The 23,050-nt window shown below is 42.4% G+C and overlaps 1 protein-coding gene across 2 annotated transcripts in view; it reads left to right on the top strand.

The window, feature by feature from the left end:
- Positions 1 to 23,050, top strand: part of LOC122805553 (atypical kinase COQ8A, mitochondrial-like) — a 768,588-nt gene that overhangs the window by 360,142 nt on the left and 385,396 nt on the right. For both annotated transcript variants that reach the window (XM_044075768.1, XM_044075766.1), the window contains exon 8: positions 17,620 to 17,760. In XM_044075768.1, the coding sequence (XP_043931703.1) occupies positions 17,620 to 17,760 (141 nt within the window). The remainder of the gene's footprint in view (positions 1 to 17,619; positions 17,761 to 23,050) is intronic.

Here is a 23,050-nt window from a genome sequence, read left to right on the forward strand (position 1 = left end):
AGCTTGTTAGAGCGTGTTTTAAATTTATTGTTTTGAACATTTTTCCAGTAAGCAATGAAACAAAATGCATGAACCAATAATGAAAAATCTGCCCAATTCAGAACATTTCCATCATAAAAGTCATCTAAATTCCACATTAAAGAGATCTGGAACTACTGAAGAGGTTGCTACTAGCAAACAACTTTAAATTTCATTGTTTCACCCACAAATAAAGTGCCTGTTGCCCTTGAGAAATAAATTGCCTGTTGCATTAAAAAAATGATCAGTAATATTGCAATAGGGAATGGATGGCAAACTGATAACAGATTCATAGTTACTAGGTATCTCAGCCAAAGAGGACATTCTCAGGATTGCAGCATCCACCCCCTTTAAAAGTACAACACAGTACAGTATCAGCAATCCATCTACATAGTGTGGGAGTAGAACCCACAGCGTTCTGCATCAAAAGCAAGTAGTCTACCTATTGCACAAACAGACTTGGCATAAGCAGTACTAAACTTCTCTCCCGCTGAAGAACTATGCAGCACAAGAAATCTGGAAAAAGCCATAATTTATTTGGGGGGGAGGGGCAGGGACACAGTTTAAAAATTGCTTTTATAGTCTTTGAAAAGTTACTAAAATAAAATGATTTGTGTTACCAACGGGCGTTTCCTGAAAGATAGGAAGACTGAAACTTAAATGGTTGTTATTATTTAGTGAATCCAGTTCTCACTAATTTGCTAGAAAACCACAATTTTAAGAGGAACAGACCAAAGAGTTGAACGCAAGTGGTGGTGTGACTAGGGAAATTCAGGCTCTTGCGGTTTGTACCCAAGGTACAGGGTTTGAGCAATAATAATACTAACCACCCGGTATATTGAATTGGGGCATTTTACACACAGACACATGCACACACTTTCTGAACTGCCTGCTTACAACTGATCACACGCTTTGTGAACTGCCTGCTTACAACTGATCACACGCTTTGTGAACTGCCTGCTTACAACTGATCACACGCTTTGTGAACTGCCTGCTTACAACTGATCACACGCTTTGTGAACTGCCTGCTTACAACTGATCACACGCTTTGTGAGCTGCCTGCTTACAACTGATCACACGCTTTGTGAGCTGCCTGCTTACAACTGATCACACGCTTTGTGAGCTGCCTGCTTACAACTGATCACACGCTTTGTGAACTGCCTGCTTACAATTCATCACACGCTCTGTGAGCTGCCTGCTTACAACTGAACACACGCTTTCTGAACTGCCTGCTTACAACTGATCACACACACTGCTTTCTGAACTGCCTACTTGCAAACTGAACTGCAAATTGCTTTCTGAATTGCCAGAAGGGAAAGCAAATGCTGCACTGCTGGGACATATAAATTGAAGGAAAGCATATCTCACACACAATAAAATACTGAACTAATTCGAGTGAAAGCAATACAATGCACAACAAAAAGTTCTGCCAGCAGATAAACGGACCTTTGCACACAGCGGTTGATTCATTAGAGTGGCAGATAACTGCGGCCAGCAGATAAATGCAACAGTTGATAAATGCAGAACGGTTGATTAGCAGCCAATAATAAATGCACAACTTCTTGTGGCTGGCCAGGAGATAGATAATGCAGAACATCCAGACAGACTTTTGCACACAGTCAAGCAGATAAATAATGCACAACAACAAAACAGTCCAGAGACTTACTAGTACACAGTTAAAAAGTTACAGGCCCGATAGATAACAGCTGTTTTCTTACCTGGAGGCTGGTAAATGTGAGTGGACTCTGCAAAAGTTAAATTAGGCCAGCCACCATAGCTGTTATATTCTCTATTTCCCTCCGAGAGTCTGAGTCCAACATAGGCAGTAGCTGATGTAATCGCGCATGCATGCCTCTGTAGGCTGGTGATGTGTGGTGACATCAGCCAAAAATTTAAAGTGGTAATATAAAAATAAAACCAAAAGACCAGGAAATTAAAGGGGACACTCAGGATTTTGTGGCACCCCAATATTTTGCCCTCAAAACCAGCAAATACTCAGGAATTCTGTACGGTTGAGAGGTCTGCAGAGCACAGTCTTGTGGCAGACGGTTTGAGCAGGTCCAGCACAGATCCTCATGAACTGATGCTTCACAGGGAGGTGTTCCTGGATATTGTACCTCATTGGGTTATTCCTGAAGTAGATCTCTTTGCCTCCTGTCTGAACAGAACTTCTCCAGTTCTCTTCCAGAGTGCTAAGTCTTCTGGCTTGGAAGGTAGATGACGTGCCTTTTTCCTAGAAGGCGATGTTTATGTATGTCTGTCCCCTGTTACTCTGCTGCCAAACTTTCTGCACAGAATCGTGAGACAGGCCCAGTGCATTGCTGGTGACTCCCTTTCGGTCCAGACAACATTGGTCCTGTCTTACTAAATGGAAGGCATTTTTTGTTTGGTGTCTTAAGCATGACTTGGACCCTTTTTCTGTGGGTATTCCTACGGTCATTTCCTGTTTGTGTGAGTTGCGCACAGTTTGGCATATTCATCTGTTAAAACTCATTTGTCAGCCATTTCTTCTTTTCTTCCTTTGAATCCACCCCTTGCTTCTTGCTATGAAGTAAAGCAAAGCAATTTTTGAAAGGTATCCTTTATATTAGGCCCACAAGAAAGCCAGTTCCTCCTCCTTGGGACCTTAATTTCATTCTTGAAAACTTAACTCATTTTCCCTTCGAGCCTGCAGTTTACTATTCTTTGCTACACTGCACTTGGGAAGTGGTACTTTTGGTGGCTCTTACTTCTGCCAAGAAGGTCTCGGAGGGTCTCAGAACTTCAGGTGCTCATGGTAGTCCCATCTTTTTTTTTATCACAAAAATAGGGTCTTTCTTCATACTAATCATTCCTTTATGGCTAAGGTGGTTAATGATTTGTCCTTCAATCAAACAATTTGTCTGCCTTTTTTCTTTCATCCACAAAATACTTGCATTATCATAACCCTGGCATACTTCCCTACCTATGACCATAGGTACTCTCAACAGTCACCCAAGGAACACCTCTGAGTATTTATGTGACTCACTTCAACCTAGACAAGTTCAACTCTACTCTATCCAACATCAACTGGACCTTCCTATACAACCTCCCCCTAAATGATGGTGTAACTGCTTTCAACAAAATATTTCTTGGTATACTAAACACCATGGCCCCATCTAGAAAGATTAGTGTAAAATCAAACTGTGCTCCCTGGCTCACTAAGCACACACGTTCTATTATGCACCAGAGGGACACTGCCTGGAAAACCTGGGTCAGAAATAAAACCTCTCCCCTACTCCAACTCTTCAAAGAGCTTAGAAACGTGTAAAGAAACTAATCATTAAAGATAAAAGATCTTTTTTCACTTCCAGCCATTGCAGCCCACATACCAACCCCAAGAAATTCTGGTGCACCATTAATACAATCCTCTACCCTAGTACCCCTTCCTCCCCAATTCCCTTCCATCTCAATACTGCCACTAAAACTGCTGCTCTACTAAACATTCACTTCATAGAAACAATCCAGAGACTAGCTCAGCATAGTCTCAATGCCTCTCCCCTGACTTTACCTCCCAGTCCTTCCTTTAATACCTTCTCTGTACAACCTGTTCCCACTGCCTTTATCAAATCCCAAGTGAATAAACTCAAACCCTGCTCTCCCTCTATAGACAATTTACCTCCACTTCCTAAAATCGCTGCCAACTCTCTTGCCTACCCAGTCTCTATCCTCATTAATCATTCTATTGCTGAGTCTGTTTTATACAATCCCTCTCCATAAAGGCGGAAACTCCACTGGTCTCTCAAACTATTGTCCCATTGCTATACTATCCCCACTTTCCAAAATACTAGAAAAATGTGTTCATTCTCAGCTACTTAAACACTTGATGATAATCTCTTAACTCCCACGCAACATGGCTTTAGACCCCACCACAGCCCATCTACTGCTTTACTCTTTCATCCAAACTGTAGCTGAAGCCCATGATAACAACCTACTTCTTTCCTGTCTATTCCTTGATCTCTCAAAGGCTTTTGGTACTGTCTCCCAATCTAAACTGTTAACTAAACTTTCTGACCTTCATCTCTCTACCTTCTCCATAGCCTCATTCTCTAGTTATTTATCTAATAGACTACAATCTATATGCTGGCAAACTGTTACCTCCCCATTTCTGCCTGTCCACATTGGTGTTCCCTAAGGCTCTATCTTGGGTCCCCTCCTGTTCAGTATCTTCACTAACAGCCTACATGCTGCTACTAACCTCTCAAACACTCTTATAATATTCTGACGATTCCACCCTTATTACCACTGCCCACAGTATCTCTGAACTCCTCTCTCTTACCCAAAACACTTCCTCTTCAATCGAAACCTTGGTCACTGATAATCAACTAGTCTTAAATCCCCAAAAAACTAAACTTCTACTTTTTCTTCCTAAAACACTAGCGCAACAATAATCCTCTTTCTCCATCACCTCCCTTAACAATATCATCATCAGACTGGGACCACTTACTAAATTAATTGGTGTCACCATTGATGATAAACTAAAATTTGATATACATATCAATCAATGCATTAAGAAAACCCACCAAAAACTTGGCCTTTTGTATTGTACTGGAATCAGAAATTTCTTTCTCCCTCCTCCAAACCTTCTCTAGCCATGTCTCTCCTCTTAGTCTGTCTTCTGCTCCTGTCCTTACTAACCTCCAGGCATCTCTTTTCAGCAAACTAGAGCAAACCTATGATAAAATAGTTAAGTTTGCCTCCAATTTCCCCTATGATTCCCACCACTGCCTTGCCCTAAAGTCTTTGCACTGGCCTGAATTCCCCAAGCAACTGCTACTTGCTCAACTGCATATAATGCACCCTATTCTTTATAGCCCCACCTCCTGCCCTTCTATCTCTAATATTGTAGCACTTGTACAATCCCCGACGTCCGCTTCTTACATCTTGACAAACATCTTCTGGACATCTACAAACCCACAAAAAATATTGGGAAGTCACTATATAAATACTCAGTTGCCCACTCCTGGAATAACCTCATAAGTATCGGTTCAAACTTGAACTTAAACACTATCTGCAGAACACCTGGTTCTATCCCTGTCAAGCTCCAATCTGATTCAAGCTACCTTCCGCCGTAATCTGTCTTCTCTCGTATCTTTCTCTTTCTTCATTTCTCTCTCCTCTACATAGTGCCAATACTACTACAAACTAACACCCTGTTTCTTCTATAATCCTTTGCATTCTAAATAAACTTTTTGTTACTATATAGATATACACTGAAACCTGTACAAAAATTTTTAAATTAGTTAACTTTACTTTGTTGTATATATTCTTGTTATGTGGAATTTGTGATGTAAATTTTTGTCTTGAATGACTGTAATTGAAACTGGAGCTTTTCTCCTCGGGTCTCCACTGAAAACAGGCCTTTGGCTCAGCTGGTCCAACCCGGTTAACAAATGACAATAAATAAGTAAATAAAATACTAGTGAGAAGATTTTCCACACCTTAGAATTACACAGACAGCTCAGGTATCACCTACATAACACTAAAGATACACCAGTAGACACACACATCCTACAAAAAGGCCTCACAGAAACGGACAACTGGTGCCAGAGTCACGGCCTTAAACTAAATGCCAAAAAATGTATAGTCATCCCCTTTGGGAAAAACAAAGTACCCACAAATTATCACATAGACAGCAACCCACTGAGTGGAAAAGTAATCAGAGACCTAGGGACCCAAGTCGACAGCGACCTCTCATTTGACACCCACGTTGCCAAAGTGGTTAGAAAAACATTCTACCTTGCACACCTCATCATGAAGGGATTCACTTCCAGATCCAAAGATGTCATTGTACCCCTATATTCCTCCCTCATCAGACCCATGATTGAGTACAATGCCCCATTTGGTATGTACCTCACCGCATTTGCAACAGCTGGAGAGACCACAAAGTACCTCACCAAGAGGATCAAGTGTCTCCAACATATGTCTTATTCTGCCAGACTAAAGAAACTTCAGCTCTATTCAGTAGCATACCGCCTGCTCAGAGGTGATCTCTGCCTGACCAAGGCCATGTCAAATCAGGATCTGATGGACATGCTCCACCTCAAAAATCCAAATCCATCAGGACCACGAAGGCTAAAGACTAAACCTCGGCACAAGTATGAATAGGACATGCTGGAGGGATAGATTCATAACAGAGGCATCCCATGCTTTGGAACAAGATCCCAGTTAAGTATTAGGCAGAGCCCTCACTGACTCTCTTCAAGAGAAATCTTGATGAGTGGATGGGAGATCGTAAGTTTACCCCAGGGGTCACGTCTGTGTCACTGCTAGACAGGGGCACAGTAAACTAATTCTGTTATATAAGGGGACCTTCATTGTGTCACTACTAGACAGAGGCACAGTATTCTAAACTTATTCTGTACATTTTTGTACCATTTCATGGGGTGGCAAAAGCCACATCACTATGGATAGGCTTACAAATGCCCCAGGGCAGATAGCCTAGTACTATACTATGAAACTATGAAGATGTCAGGAAATCTGAGCAGCTTTTTTTTTTTTTTTTTTTTTTTCCAAGCAAACCATCTCCTCTTGGATCTCTAAGGCCATTTCCTTTTATTATTCTTTTCATGGCAAGCAGTTTTTCTCTTCTGTTTATGCTCATTCCACCAGGGAGGTTGCTTTTTCAGGTGCTTTTTTCAAGAATTTGGATACTGCATCCATTTTAGAAGCTGCTACATGGTCTTCTGTACACACATTTACTAAACATTAGATGTTGGATGTGATTTCTAGAGCCAGGTTGGGGTTTGCCAGAGCCATTCTTCATGAGTTATTGGAAGGCTCCTTTGTGACTGCCTCCTCCCATCCTTTCTAGTAGCTTTTGTGCTCTCTTAGATGTAAAGAGTACTGCAACAGTGATATGAAGGACATTGTACAGTTGTCTAAGAGCTTACCATAACAGTAGATGTTAAGTTGTCTATCTTGCTTTCATTTTTGTTGGATGGGTTTGGAGCCGATCCTCGGCTCCGACTCGGCAATCTACTAAAGCTCGAAAGCTATTTACTGGCTTGAGGCCCTCCCTATATCCCACAATGCTAGGCGTCACATCCCCAGATCTCGTTTGCCGCCTCAGCTACGAGGTTGCGATTTTACTTGGCTCCAGGTCGTATTAATCTTTACTTTTTAATATATATATTAAAAGTTAAGTTTTTGTCGATAACCTTCTTATTTTTATAGCTTTCCGGTTAGTTAACTCTCTGTTTACTCCCTAATATTCCCTCTTAAAATCTCGTTTTAGTTAGAGAATTTCTTCCCTCCCCTTTTTCTCAGTGGCTAATCTCCCCTACCTTTCCTTGTATTAATAGGGTAGTGTTAGCTCTTTTACTTTATTACAGTTTGTAGTTTTTTGTATATATTTATATATAGTTAACTGTGCAGTTAGTAATATTGTTAGCTTAACTAGTGCAAGTGTGTGTGTGTTTTTTCTGTGTGTTTAAGCACTAGTGAATTTTTTCTTTGGTATCCATCATGTCTAAGGATACCAAAGTTTCAGGTTTTAAGAAGTGTGACTCGTGCTGTCAGAAGATGTCTCTGACAGACGGTCACACTTCTTGCATTTATTGCTTGGGCCCCCTACATCTGCAGGACCCTTGCTCGGTCTGTCATGCCTTCAGCCCAAGAGTCCTGCAGGAGCGTAGGAACAAGCTCATCCTGAGAGGCTTACTTAAGCCAGAAGGATCCCTGTCCAAGCCTTCGTCGGGTAAATCCTCTAAGCCCGCCAAGCCATTGGCTCCCAGTTCGGAACCGTCACCTGGTGGAGCACCTGCCTCCTCGTCTGCTCCGGCTGGAGCTGACACCTCTAGACCTCAGTCAGCTCCGACCTTACTGTCGGAACCATCTTCGAGCTGAAAACGTTCTAGGTCCCCTTCCCTAGAATCGGTTTGCTCGGCTCTGAGGTCACCATTACTCCAATCTGAGAAAAGCCATAGGTCCCACTCATCTCGGTCCTCCAGGCTATCTGATCATGACCTAGAGAGGGTGGTCAGTAGACTCCTTAAGTCGCAGGCCCTGGCCAAAATGTTAACCAGCCCATCTCAACAGACTGTGGCTGTCCCGGTAGCTACAGCAGTTCCTCCTCCGACTCCCTTCTTGAGTTCGGAGCCGGAGCTGGTTGGGGCTCAAATCTTGGTAACGTCGGAACCGATACCACACCTTTCGGCTCCTTCATCGGCTACGATCTCTTCCTTGGTTCCGTCCTTGGAGGGATCTGGGCGCTGAGACTCCCTCGTCGGCTCCGAGGGGGCGAGTGGCATCGGACCCTTGTCTGACACCGTTCTCCCTCTCTGAGCATCAGCACAGGTGAGCTCGGCCCCGACATCGGCCTCGGAGCCGTCCCTCTCGGTGCCGACAGGGGTTCTCGTCTCCTCGGAGTGGGGACCTTCTGCCCTGCCTGACAGGGGCGCCTTCGAGGTCATGAGGAGTGTGCCGACTCCTGAGTCGGCCCCTCGATCAGCTCCTTCAGCTCCTCCCCCCATGGTGCCTGCATCGGTCTCTGTCCACCCTCCTGACCTCAAGTGTGGAGAGCAAATGCTCCAGGTCACCTATTGGGCGTATCTTCCTCTTCCGAGGCCTCCCCTGATCCTTCGGAGGAGCCCCCCCCGGAGGAGAAAATGTAAGAGGAAACATGTCAACTCCCCCGAGTCAGTCACGTCTGATACCGACTTGGAGGATTTGGAAGGGTCCAAAAGATCCCCCTTTGAGTATGTCTCCTTTTCAGACATTCTAGAGATCCTTAAGCAGAGGGGGAATTGGACTGCTCTTAACCCTTTGGAGGACGAGTCGGTCTACCTGGACGCGTTTGGTTCTCACCTTTCCACCTCCTGGGTGTCTCCACCTTGCGACCCGCTAATGGAAGTGGTGGCTCGAAAGGAGTGGTCAGCCCCGGACACAGTGGAACCAACTCCCCATAGGCCCACTAAATTTATTACAGCCCCATCCAACAAGCAATTTTTGGCAAAGGGTGTCCCTGTTGATGCCATGGTGGTTGCAGCAGCCACAAAGAAGGAGCTGGCTGACCCTTCGGTGCCTGTCCATCCACCTAATAAAGAATCTAGGACAATGGACAGGTACGGGAAGTGGGTGTTTTCCTCAGCGACCTTTTCTATACAGTCACTGAATTATCTGTGCCATTTCACCCGTCTCCAAAGGGATCTTCTCAAGGAATTGGGTGATACCCTTCAGAATCCATCAGCTGCGGGGGTGCAAGATAAAATTAACACCCAGCTGGCGACCCTTAATTCTGTCATCAACTCCTCCATGCGGCACATTTCTTATGCAGCCGATGGGGCGAGTAGGGCCGCAGGTACAGGCTTGGCTCTGAGAAGACATGCCTGGATGCGGTTATGCAACTTTGCTGACCCCTTTAAGGCGTCCTTCACCAATACCCCCTTTGGTTTGGCTCTGTTTGGACCACAGGTGAAAGATACCCTTACCAGGTGTGAGCAGGAAGGCAAGACTCTCTCTGCGGTGGGAGTCCGTTTTTCCACTCTCTCTAGACCATTCCCTAAGGGTCAGAAGAGTGGAAAAATGTGGTTTTGGAAATCCCCGGGAGTCGTGCCTGACACATGTGGTGAGTTTCCCTCCAGGGGCAGGGGAGGGAACAATAATAGATGCCCGAGGGGCAGAGGGAACCTGCAAAATCAGGGTAGCAGAGAATCGTTCTCTGACAAACCCTTTCAGCACCCCTGAGGGGCTGCCCGACTGTCCGCCTTCGGAGGCAGTTGGGGGAAGATTGTCACTGTACCCAGAAGCCTGGCATCTCCTCACACAATTGTCACTGTACCCAGAAGCCTGGCATCTCCTCACATAAGACAAATGGGTACGGTCAATCATATCCGAGGGTTACAAGATCCCCTTTGTCCACACCCCGGTAAAAACAACCAAGTCTCTTCCAGATGTTCCACCTGGTCTAAGGGAACAGGCAGTGCTAGAAATTTCAAAACTGCTAGACAAACAAGCCATCCAGCCAGTCCCAGCAGACCAGCAAGGATCCGGAATCTACTCCAAGTTCTTTTTGGTGCCAAAAAAGACAGGGGACTGGAGACCCATTTTGGATCTCAGCAGGCTAAACAAGTCTGTTCAAAGAACAAAGTACCGGATGGTCACGCTCCAGTCCATTCTACCCTTTTTGGGTCAGGACAATTAGATGTGCTCCATAGACCTTCAGGATGCATACTACCATATCAAAATGAACAGGCGCTCCAGAAGGTTTCTCTGCTTCTGGCTGGGAGCCAGTCACTATCAGTTCAGGGCCCTGCCCTTTGGTCTCACCACAGCCCCCAGGGTGTTCACCAAATGCATGGCAGTGATTATGGCTCACCTGAGACGGCGAGGATTCCAGGTGTTTCCATATCTTGACGACTGGCTCCTCACTGCTCCCACCAGGCATCAGCTACTACGAGCCAGGGATTATACCATCCAAACTTGCTCCGTGCTAGGTATATCAATAAATTTCGAAAAGTCTGCATTGTTGCCTTGTCAGTCTATAACCTTTGTAGGTGCAAGCTTAAATACAAAAGATCTGTCTGCAAGGCTTCCTCTCGACAGAGTTTCAGAAATCCACTGACATGTGCAAGTCTTACTACAGTGCAACAGGATTCAGGCCAGAGTCGTACTAAAGACCTTGGGCCTCATGGCAGCAGCAATCATACTAGTTCCCCATGCTCGTTTTCACATGCGGGTTCTTCAGTGGATGCTTTTTACTCAATGGTCCTTTCAACGGCTTCCAGTGTCTCACAAGATAATTACTCAATCGTGCAAAGACCACCTGGCTTGGTGGATGGTCTCCCCTCTGATACTCCAGGGCAGACCGTGTGTTCTTCCTCCTCCTGTTGCCACAGTGACCACGGATGCCTCCCTGATCGGGTTGGGGGGGCATTTTCAGGACAGGACTGTCCAAGGCACCTGGCAACCTCTAGAGTACCATCTGCACATAAATGTCTTGGAGATGAGAGCGGTGCTTTTGGCGTTGCAAGCTCTTCAGGACTCTCTACCTACCGGGACTATTGCAATTCAGACAGACAATATGTCTGTAGTGTGGTTCATTAACAAGCAGGGCGGAACCAAGTCCTATCCCTTATGTCGAGAAGCACTCGGACTCTGGCAGTGGCGATCTCCTCTCAACGGTTTCTGATAGCAACGCACATCCTCGGGAGGTCCAACGTCATAGCGGACAGGCTAAGCAGAGCTATTCTCATGCCTCACGAGTGGTCTCTCAATCAATCAGTAGCGGACAAAATCTTCCGCAGATGGGGTCAACCTTGCTGCGACCTTTTTGCAACTCCTCTCAACAGCAAGTGCGACGACTTCTTCACTCTCTTCCCCCTTCCCAGCCACTCTCCCAGAGACGCTCTAGTTCACGATTGGCCCCGGGGTCTTCTGTACGCATTTCCAACTTTTCTCCTAATTCCCAAGCTAATTCAGAAAGCAACCGCCTTGGGATCCAGGATGATCCTCATTGCCCCTTACTGGCCTCGACAAATTTGGTTCCCGTTCCTGCATCGGCACCTGCTGGAGCAGCCGTGGAATCTGGACCCAGTGCCAGACCTCTTGGTCCATAAGTCGGGCGGGCTGCACTAGTCCCTTCAGTCTCTCAACCTTACAGCTTGGTTGCTCCACTTCCAACCTTAGCCAGGCTTCTGCTAATTTCTCAGCCGGTGCGTGATATCATCCTTCGCACAAATCTGCCACCAGGAAGACTTATGCTAGTAAGTGGAAACATTTCTCCTTCTGGGCAGAGGCTAGGAATATTGACCCCTTTACAGCTCCTGTCCATCATGTTTTAGATTTTTTAGCAGAGCTCTTTCAAGCTGGTTCCTCCTCTGCCACCATTAGGGTCCAATTAGCTGCTATTGCAAATTTACATGCTAGCCTGTCAGAAACCAGCATCATGTCCCACAAACTTTGCAAGGCCTTTCTTAAAGGAACTTTGTTGCTTAGGCCCCGGTCAGATTCCCCGCCCCCGTGGGACTTGAACTTGATATTGGCTTGCTTGATTCCCCCCCCCCCCCTTTGAACCAGCGGCTTCCTGTTCCTTAAAATTGCTCTCCTGGAAGACTCTCTTTTTGGTAGCCATCACATCAGCTAGGAGAGTTTCGGAACTTCAAGCCCTCTGTATTCATCCTCCTTATCTTGTGTTTCATAAGGACAGAGTTTCACTTAGGTCTAATCCTTCGTTTTTACCCAAGGTAACCTCTGAAACAAATCTGAATCAGACTATTGATCTGCCTGTCTTTTTTCCTAACTATTTGAACAAAGCCAAACAAAATTTACACTGCCTGGATGTTCATAGGCAATTACATTTCTACTTGGACAGGACTAAGCAAATAAGAAAATCAGACCAACTCTTCTTATCCTGTGCTGAGTGCAAACAAGGACGGCCATTTTCCAAAGTAACCTTATCCAGGTGGTTGTCCTCTATTATTACCTTGATTTATCAACTCAGACATAAACAACTCCCAGCTAAACCTAGAGGTCATTCCACCAGAGCGTTAGCTACGTCGGTAGCCTTTCAAGCAAGACTACCAATGGAATCTATTTGTGCCGCAGCCACTTGGGCCACTTCTCATACATTCATTTCACATTATAAGTTGGATGTGGCCTCTAGGAATAGAGCTGAGTTTGGTTCCATTGTGCTCAAGAGTCTGTTCTGATGAGCCACCCAGGACTAAGGTGCTAGGTATGCTGTCCCATCCAGCAAGAATGAAGGCAAGATAGACAACTTAACATTAAGAAGTTATGTACCTACCATAACGTTCCATATTAGTTGTCTTCTTCTCGCCTTCTTTCTTGCGTCCCACGCTCCATCCACCTAGCCTGGACAGACCGAGAAGAGTCCCCTTTTGGGGCCTTCTTCCTCTTGACAACTCTGATGTACATTGTGTCCTCCTCTGTCTTTGTACTATGGTTTTCCTTGTGGTTGGACAGGTGTCCTTAATCTTTCCTTGGTGTTTGGGGATCTGACGCCTAGCATTGTGGGATATAGGGAGGGCCTTGAGCCAGTAAATAGCTCTCGAGCTTTAGTAGATTGCCAAGTCGGAGCCGAGGATCGGCTCCGAACCATCCAGCAAGAAAGAAGGCAAGAAGAAGACAACTAACATGGAACGTTATGGTAGGTACATAACTTCTTATTTCCCTACTTTTCACTGTTGCAGTATTTTATCCCACCCTTTTCTGTCTGTTCTTCTCTGCTGCTTACCTTTTGGCCATGGGGACCTTCTTTTTCTCTTTCTTAGTTCTTTTCTTCCACCTCTTCCCTTCCTGGATGTACATGCTTTTGCTTCTCCTCTTGGGTTTCTCTGGTTCTTCTAGGCAGTTCAGTTGTGAGGATTAGGTGCTCACACATCATATATGTACCTTATGCCTTGATGTAGGACACATGTAAGACATTGCACCTGGAAGGTATAAAGGCTTTAGTATGCTGGCCAGATGTTCACATTTCCTCTGTAGGATATCCCAGATGTAAAAAAAATACAGTAGATGCCCTAATTTTCACTGTTGCAGTATTTTTTTAACAAGAAACATATTTATTAAATAATCATGTGTGACATAGGCAAACATATGTATTTATATAAGTGAAAACAAACCATGGTGACATAATTGTAGTTGCAAACATTGTACATCTCTTATAATCTATCCAGTCATTGTCAGGCAAACATTACATAGCTCATTTAGATCCTCCTCTGCATGAATTGTTTCCACGGTTCTCATTTTTCCTATGTAATTTATGCCTACCCTTTTCTAAAGATCCTAATTCCAGTTGTTTTATCTCTGTTACTATATTCACTACTTCTAGTAAAGTTGAGGATATCTACTGTTAAGGTAAGTTCTTGCACAACTGTACTTTCCTCTTCATCCAGCCATTCTTCCCATCTCCTTTTAAAATTTTCCTGTCCCTTCTGTCTTGCCTGTCTCTCATTTCTTCATCTGTTTCTCTTCAATATCTTTTGTACCTCTATTCCTGTAGGTATTCATTGTGGCTTTCCTTTTTGAGTTCTCTTCCTTTCCTGTCATTAACCTAAAAATTTGTTTTTGTCTTTCCAAAATCCCTTTCTTAAATCATATAAGGAGCCATTTTTTTATTCATTATCCTTTCATCTATGCCATTTTTTTGAGCAGCTGCCTGAGGTCCCTGTTGTATTCTTCTTAAGCATTCACAGTCCCAAAAGACATGGCCTGAGGTTCCTGCCTCTCTAGTATAACTCCAGCATGTGTCATTGACTGCTGGTAATATTCTAGCTAGCCGCTTTGCGTAGTAAAAATACTTAATGTAAACACTTCCAGGCAAAGATCCTGAACTTACTTGCCTTGGTTATGTATATGGGTAGCTGTACTATTTCTTTCCATTCTGTATCTGTGATCTGCTCCCCTATGAACTCTTCCTATTTCCTTTGGAAGATCTCTCCCTTTTGTTTGCTTCCTTTTATCCAGCTCCTTTACCGCTCTAGAGTCCCTTCATTTTCTTTCATTCTGATCTCCTCCCCTCTACTTTCTGTACCAGTAGCAGGGATTTGTGCTGTGCCTAACAAATTTTAAAGTTGTTGCTTCTGTAGAGAACCTCTGCACTTTTTTCTGCCTACTATGCATCTCTTTCAGTTGTCCCCAATTTAGCAGTGTATGTTTGCCCCATCACTTGTAAAATTCTTTCCTTGCCCTTATCCCTGGTGTACCTCCCCTCTCTATAAGTCAGTGAGGATTACAGTCAGTAACTCAAGAAGTAAGAATTACTTCTTATTCTGAAATTTCATGTTGAAGCAAAATCTGTTCTATTAACATTTTAAGTGGAGAAACGTATTTTTGTAATATGTTATTTGATGCTTTGTTTCCCCCCATTGTTTTCAGGTTTGTCTGGAATTCTTAAGCAAAGAAATTAAGATGTGCGCTGCTGTCTCACGTTGTACATTAAGTGCTTTACCAGATGTTCTTCGTCTTCCATTGCTGCAGTCCTGACTATTGGGTATAGTCCGCGTCCCAGTCGGCCCGAATACCAGAGTATAAGGCTGACGTCGGTCATGGCTTTTTGGACGCCGTCACGGCGTCGTCATGCCGCGCTGACCGACCGATTTCATTTCCTCAGTCTTTTGCCGCATGGTCCGATGCAGAAGCAATTTTGCGAGTGCAGGTTGGCGTTCTGAGATTTTCGAAACCCGAGTTTCAGACCGAAACAGAGTTGGCTAAGTAACCCGTTGGAACATTTTGGTTTTTCTTGCCTCAGTATTTAACGGATGTCAGAAAAGTGAATAACTGTATTTCTTGTGGGAAGCAGATACCGCATAGGGATTATCATACATTGTGTATACCTTGTTTAGGGCCCTGAGCACGGCGTTGTTGGTTGCGCTCTTGTGCTAGATTTAACAAGCGCACTATTAAGAGGAGGCTAGATTGTGCTAGGTTAGTGTTTGGGAAGCGTTGCAATTATAATATGCCGTCGGATGCTCCGGCGCCGCTTCATCCAAGAAGCGCAAGGACAAAACAGTGAAGCCTAGGGTGAGGAACCGCAGTCCCGGACGTCGGTTCTTTAGGCTCAGGGAGCCAGAGGTTTTGCCAGGAGTCTCTATGGAGTCTCAGGCAGATACTTTACTGTTACAGGATGTGCCCTCTCAGGAGGTAGGCCAGGCTGAGGGGCTTCTCAGGTAACTGTTCTTCCCTCTCTTCCCAAGGTAGTTAGGGCCTCTCCTTCTGTTGCCAAAGCTTCTTTTAGAGGTAGGCCAAGTTCAGCTTCTGTGGGGGCTTCTCCTAGCATTTCGGGCTCTGTGCCTAAGAAACATATGCTTAAAATGGCAGAAGATTTGATTACTCTGATTAGAGGTTCTATGCCCCCGCCTGATAAGAGGCCTAGGGTGGAACAGGAGTTTGATAGTTTTGAACAGTGTTCACAGGCTTCAGAGTCTTCTGTGGAAGACTTGCAAGAGTTTCCTACTTATTCTGATTCTGATGTGGATGATTCCACTCCTACAGTGCAAGGCATGTTGTCAGCTCCTACTTCCTTATAATTTGCCAGCCTCCCTTTCCTCTGCTTTGGGATTCTACCCAATAGTCAGGACTGCAGCAATGGAAGACGAAGAACATAGTACAGTTTTGTACCTACCATAAATGTAGATGTTCGAGGATTCCATTGCTGCAGTCCAATTCCCTCCTTCCCCTCTGTGTTTAGGGGTGGTTGTGTAGGTGAGTTTACATGCTTATATTTTTGTATATATTGTTGTATATATTGTACATGTTTTTTGGTGCAGGTTTTTTGGGACTTGTCTTTTTGGGTCTTCTGACATCTGGGGCAAGAAAAGACTGAGGAAATGACGTCGGTCATGCGCATTAGTACCCTGGCGTTCTGGCGTCAGTCTAAGGCGCCATGACCGGGCGTCACCTTACTCTCTGGTATTCGGGCCGACTGGGACGCGGACTATACCCAATAGTCAGGACTGCAGCAATGGAATCCTCGAACATCTACATTTATGGTAGGTACAAAACTGTACTTTTTAAAGCCAGGACAACACTTCATGATCCTATACTTTTTCTTTCTTTTAATTTTTTTGCCTGTAAATGGTAGTGCATGGAGCAAATAAATCTCCATACATGCATTGAATTACAGTTGGTTCATCGATCATAACCTTTTTTATTATGTGTTCTCAGCATGGTTGCAGGATTGACCCCCCCCCCCCAAGATGCTCTGTCTTGGTGAATTTCATGGCAGCCATATCTTGAATGCATAATAAGCTGGTTATGATTGGAGAGAGAGTCATTACCACTGTTTGTGATACGGATGTCACAAAATTTATGTTGAAAACTCACAGTAAGGGTTGTGACTGGTGAAATCCAGTTGTATGTTTTTTTTTTCCTAGTGCATTGAGCTGTATGTAATCCATGTACTACTAGTTGCAGGAAAAAAGGTATAGGAAAATGTTTTTTTTTTTTACTAACTTTCAAAGCCTTTGAAAGCCAGTAAAGCACTTGGTGCTGCCAAACAGACAGCAGACCGAAACAAAATGTCTCTAAAGAATGAATGCTTTTAAAGGTTGTTAGGCATGTCATTCTTCTGCACTATTTTTATAAGTGTGGCAGAATAAAGTGTTTTATAACTTTAATGCTTTTACCTTCTGTCACTGTTTGCTGGCTTGCACTGCCTGCTGTTAAGCCCTAGAGTGAGACCTATTATTAACGGCACTTAGGAGTGGTTAACAAATGCTTGTTAAGTACCTTTCTTGTTTTTCTCCCATTTTTGAAGTGTAATTGTGGCATTCTGGTTACTTACCTGTAAGTCTTGTTATAAGCAAGCATTATCTTTTACTTGATTTGAACTGTATTTGGCAAAAAAGAAAAATGTTTTCGAAAGAAATATTTTGGTCACTACCTCATCAAATGAGTGTATGAGCTTTTCCTTTTTTTCTGGTTTTGGTAGTATCGTAATTTAAGTTTCATAATATTAACAGCTGTTAAATGTTGCTGCTTGTGCCACTTTGACAAGTAGGTGTCTGGGATCTTCTGAAATGCAAAGTTTAAAGTTAGAAGTTTAGGGCAGTTTTGATATATTGGTTATGTCTGTGTTCCATAGTACCGTATTAAGTGAAACATGTCTTTCATTGGCAACAGAAGGTTCTCTACAGCGAGCTGGGTCCAGACTGGAGAAGTAAGCTGGAGTTCTTTGAAGAGCGCCCTTTTGCTGCTGCATCAATTGGCCAAGTTCACCTAGCCAAGGTGAAAGATGGGCACGAGGTGGCTATGAAGATTCAAGTAAGTTTTTTTTTTTTTCTCAGCAGCACTTTTTGAAGATTTGTATTCCAGAAGAGTCTGGGTTTAATGTGATCAATGGTGTATAGTGTTCTGTTGCAGGCTACTTTTTAAATACAGAGGGCTTCTAATTTTAAGAGCTTTATTTTTTTCCTATAGTTTATATGTAACATTTATTTTAGTAAAATTTTTTCTAGTATTCCTTTGGTAAAAAGGATTTCATTGAGTTTGCTGCTTGTATCTGTTTGTATGGAAGTGATGACTGGTAACTACATTTTGATGATCTTTCACCAACATTGCTTCAAAATTGCATAATAATTTGTGTGCTACATTTGTATGGGTAAAGTCTTCAATTTTTTTTTTAAACCGACTAAAAGTCAGTAGCACAGTGGTGCAGATTGTTAATGCTGTATCACTGCTGTTCATTCTTTCTTTAGATGGGTTCTTTACTTGAGTTCTTTTTGTGGAGAATTTGCATATCTTAAATAATTAGGTTTACCTTTCAGGCAGATTTAAATATTCTTCACTGTAACCAACTCCAACTCCAGACAGTGAAATGGCTGTCAGTTGCAGAGCAACTTTTTTACTAAACACTCATCTGTTTAAAATAATAAAGCTAAAATATTACAAACACTCAACTATTTTTTGAGCTCTAGCTTGAAGGACAGCTTAGCGTTACTCAGACCCCCTTCTGGATCAGCTCCTGGAGAATGGTATTCTCTAAAATTGGACTAGCATATTGGAACAGATTCTCAAGTAAGGTCAGAAATAAAGCTAGTTTCAGTGCTTTTAAATCCAGATGGAGTGAACTTTTTATAAAAGAACACACATGCAAATGCTTCAAAGACAACGGATAGAAATTATGTGATCAGGACCAGAAATAATTTCCTTTTCTGTTAGCTCCATAGCCTTACTGTAGCTCAAAGCAATCATACGCTGTAGAGAGTATCACTACAGATATGTATTTATGATTTACCTTCATAAGTCTAACAGCCACATCCTCAAAATTGCTGCCACGAACTGCAAACTGCAAATTGCCAAAACCGAAGTTTTGAATAACAAAATCTCACCCCCTTTTTGACCCATGATAGCACTTGTTAGCTGTGGAGCGATCGGAAATGTCGACTTTTGCTGTTTTTTCGAACTTTAGGGAAGTCGGTGGTATGGAATTTGCAGAAACAGTTCACGTATCTGCACATTCGAAGGATGTGCTTTCAGCTATATGAAGGTAAACCATTTATACATTAATGTTTATGCTTGTATAATTAACAAAAATTATGTACGACTAATTTGGATATTTTGCTTCTAACACTGAATTTCCTTAGGAATTGTAGTATTACTCTAACACTATTAATCAGTGTAACTATATATAGTTACACTGTTAATCAGCGTAACTATATATGACCTTACATATTTCTATTAAGCCACACTTCAACTCAGGTATAGAAGCAACTTATTTTCTTAATCTTCTGCACTGAGTTAATATATCCCATTGAAAGTACCTCATACCATACCCGCTTCTTTTCAGCCTCGTTAGCATTTCCATTACTTTGTAATTATCTCTGCAGCAATGTTAATACCTTTTTTTACAGTGTGCACCTACTGCTAGATGTATAACCCTGCTTAATGAGAAATATGTCTGTTAATATTTTGTACTACTCTCTGAGCCTGGGTCATGGGAAAAGGTTAGTAGACTAGCCCAGTTGTCTAGTAAACAGATGAAAAATCAGTACACTCCCTGTGAATGCTGTTTCCACCCACATCAAAAAAGACACACTCCAAGTTAATTGAAACTAATGTAACTTTTGCCGTAAGGTATTTGTACTATGTGCATTTGAAATATGGATGCATGTTCTGAGCTGAACTGGCATCCCATCCAGGGATAGTTGTCTACCTTCTAACCACTGATTGTCAGGATAGGATCCATCTCCCATGTGACTCTGAGTAGGATAAAGTGGGCATTAGAGAATGAATAACTATTGAAAGTATGTTTGATCACTTAGATGAAGGGTACAGATAAGACAACTCAGTGTATGATGAATGTTGCCATTAAGGAGAGATTGACATAAATATGTTTGCAGATGATGTTTCCTGTCAAGAGAAGTCTGAAAAGTGATAAAGTTGAGGGGAAAGCATTTCTGGTTGAGCTGCAGTAAAATTAACAGATAGGCAGAAGAAACCTACACCATGTGGAGAAATTAAATCTACAGACAGAGGAATTTAAGCCATGGGATTAAAGTTCTGGAATGCACAACAGCAAATATGATGACAATCACCATCTTTGCCCCTCATCACCTCTCCACCTAGCCAGTGATGACCTCTGCCTGGAGGATAAAGTCCTGTAAACGACTCTATCTCCAGTTCTCTTTCCATCCTTCAAGGTGACCTCCACTTTGGGGGGGGGGCTGGATACAGAGGACAGGAGCAGTCAGAAAGGAAGCTGAATAGCTAAAGCTGGGGAGGATGCTTATAGGAAGGCAAGAAAAACTATACATTGTATAGTAACCTTATTAGTATTAGGATAATAGTCCAAATGCTCCTATTGACTCTGTGGTTAATAAGCGCCAATTTTTCTTTATAATGGATACGATGTCCATCGCATCCAAGTTGAAAGTGTCAGACTCACTGGCAAGGTAAACCTAAAGACCCATCCTACATATACCCCAAAATGGGGCGGAAGTGGCCATTGGCCCTCTTCCCCTGCACTTCCAAACTCAATTCTGCGACAAAATCGGCGGGGTACCCTCTGCTGACGAACATGCCAAAGAGGAGCATTTGGACTATTATCGCCCCCTAAGGTTACTTTCAGGAGGTGCCTTAACATCAAAAACATCCTGGAGTCCAAAGTTGCTGGTGCCTCCCCCAGATCTGGGATGTTCAAATGTAACATGTGCAGATACTGCAGATACATTAAAGCAAGTTCAGCTTTTTCCATCAGGGACAAGAAGTAGTCTCATACAAGGACGATTCAATTGTGCCAGTAATCAGGTGGTATATTTAGCCCAGTGTTCGGTCTGCCCAGGTTTCTACATCGGCAAGACTGATAGGAAACTACAGGAACGAGTATACGAGCACTTATATTATGCCATCAGGAAGGGGAAGGTCGACAACACTCTGGCCAAACATATATTCGATAATCCAGGTCACGAATTTTCGTTTACAGTCATCGATCAGCTAAACCAAGAGTTTATGGGGGGACCCGATTCTTTAAGACTTGAATGCAAGGAGTTGATGTGGCAACTTATGTTGGAAGCTTACCATTTACCTGGACTTAACAGTATGCTTTCCATCAGTTGCTTCCTCAAATTGAGAAGCCTAGTGAGGTGAAGCCCTCTGGAGTGACTTAATGCCATCTGGGAACATATTTTTGGGTTTTATCATTTTTTATTTCATTTCTGTGTTCACTATTTATTGTTTATATTAATGTTTATATTAACACTTGTGGGAATTTTTTTCCACTTTTATACTTATTTTTAAAATACATTATAATTTTTCTTGTGGCTATTGACACATTTGATCATTTGTATTTATATGTAATTATGGTGGCTTTAAAATTCAATATTTGGAGCATCAGAGGTTTATCAGCATTGATGGCAGGTATGCGTAGTAGATACCAAATTGTTGAACATTTTAGCCGCTTCTTAGTTAAAAATTTCAGTGTGTAATTATGTGCTTTTTAAAGGGGAGCCGCTAGGGGGCGCATTTGAGTGGAGTAGTGATGTATTTATAGTGAGACAAATGTGTGGTGCAGTTTGTTTTTCTGAGGAAGTTGGTGCAGAGCGCCGAAGAAAAGCTTGTTTTTAAGCTTAATAAAATTTCAATTTGGTTTTTTCGTTTATTGGCGTTCTTGTTTACAACATGACCTGTGGATTATTAAGAACTTTGCACACATATATCTGAATCCAGGAGTTTAAAGGCGCTGGACCTGCAAGGGTGGTTTTTTCACTAGTTTGTTTTTTGTTTTTTTGAATTTTTAGAAGGCTTATGTTTCTGACATCTGCTTGAACATCTGCTGTTTGGTGCATGTATGTATATATATGTGTGTGTGTGTTTATTTATATATATATATATATATATATATATATATATATATAAGAGAGAGAGACATGTATAAATAGATATATATATTATATATAGATATGTAAATATTTACATCTTTCTGTCTCTCTATATATGTGTGTGTGTGTGTATATATATATATATATATGTGTGTGTATATGAAGGACAAAACAAATACTGCATGCATCCACCAGGTTGAGGGTAAAATCCTTTAATGACAATAACAAAAATAGATAAGTGCTTTTGGACTTACAGTCCTTCAGATTTAAGTAAACAAACCAATAGCTGCAATTTATGTACCCCAACTACCAATAACTAGCTAGTAATAACTATGCAGCCAATAAAAACAAACCTTCACACATCCAGATAGATATGAAAATGGATAGAAAACATGTATTCGACAAAAACAATCCCAAGGTTAAACTTTCTGGATATCAAATCCTTAATTTCTTGCTGGCATACAGCATGCTAATGGCTATTCAGCCAATAAAACTGTAAGGTCCAGCCCAAGCCTCCCGTAGAAGGAAATATCTGCATTAGTGAATGTAAAGTATATCCAGCCAATGATTAAAATCATAAGGCCTATCCAGTCAGCAGCCTTATGCATGCTAACTAATAAAGCACATAAATCAAATGGTAACGAATAAGAACAGAATTTCTCTATCTGGCACAGTTAGTAAAAACATTGTGAACATTTCTTAAAAAGACGTTCATAACAAATCAAAACATCAATAAGAAGACTTATACTTTAAAAGTAGATCACGATTAAATGAATTTTTGTTTCTAGCAGCATGGTGATCAATCATAAAAACATAATGGAAGTAGACTCAACATGTAGTCTAAGCATATGTGTCCAAATCAAATAAAATAGTATTGTAACAAACGATAACAGTAAAAGTGCAGGACATTGTCTGTGCCCCTGTTGACATTGCATCTATTGGTTATCAGAACCCAATCCTATGCTGTTATATGGAGGTGTGGACCAATAATGAACAGCTCATATCTAGGCAGCCCGAGGAACAAACACAGCTATATATGCAAAACTGTAACAATCAACATTACAATAAATCATGTCAAATGGAGAAATATATATCATACACATCTAAATCAAATAAGAAAAACAGTAACAGTAGGAATCGAGAAATCATTAACTGTACAACAAGTAACCTTGCATCACCATTAGTAAACAGGCAACAATCAATAATTATACATCCTCATATATAGGCAGCACAAA

The sequence above is a fragment of the Protopterus annectens genome, chromosome 6.part1 (genome assembly GCF_019279795.1).
Source record: "Protopterus annectens isolate FY-2018-M chromosome 6.part1, PAN1.0, whole genome shotgun sequence".
NCBI classification, from domain to species: Eukaryota; Metazoa; Chordata; order Ceratodontiformes; family Protopteridae; genus Protopterus; species Protopterus annectens.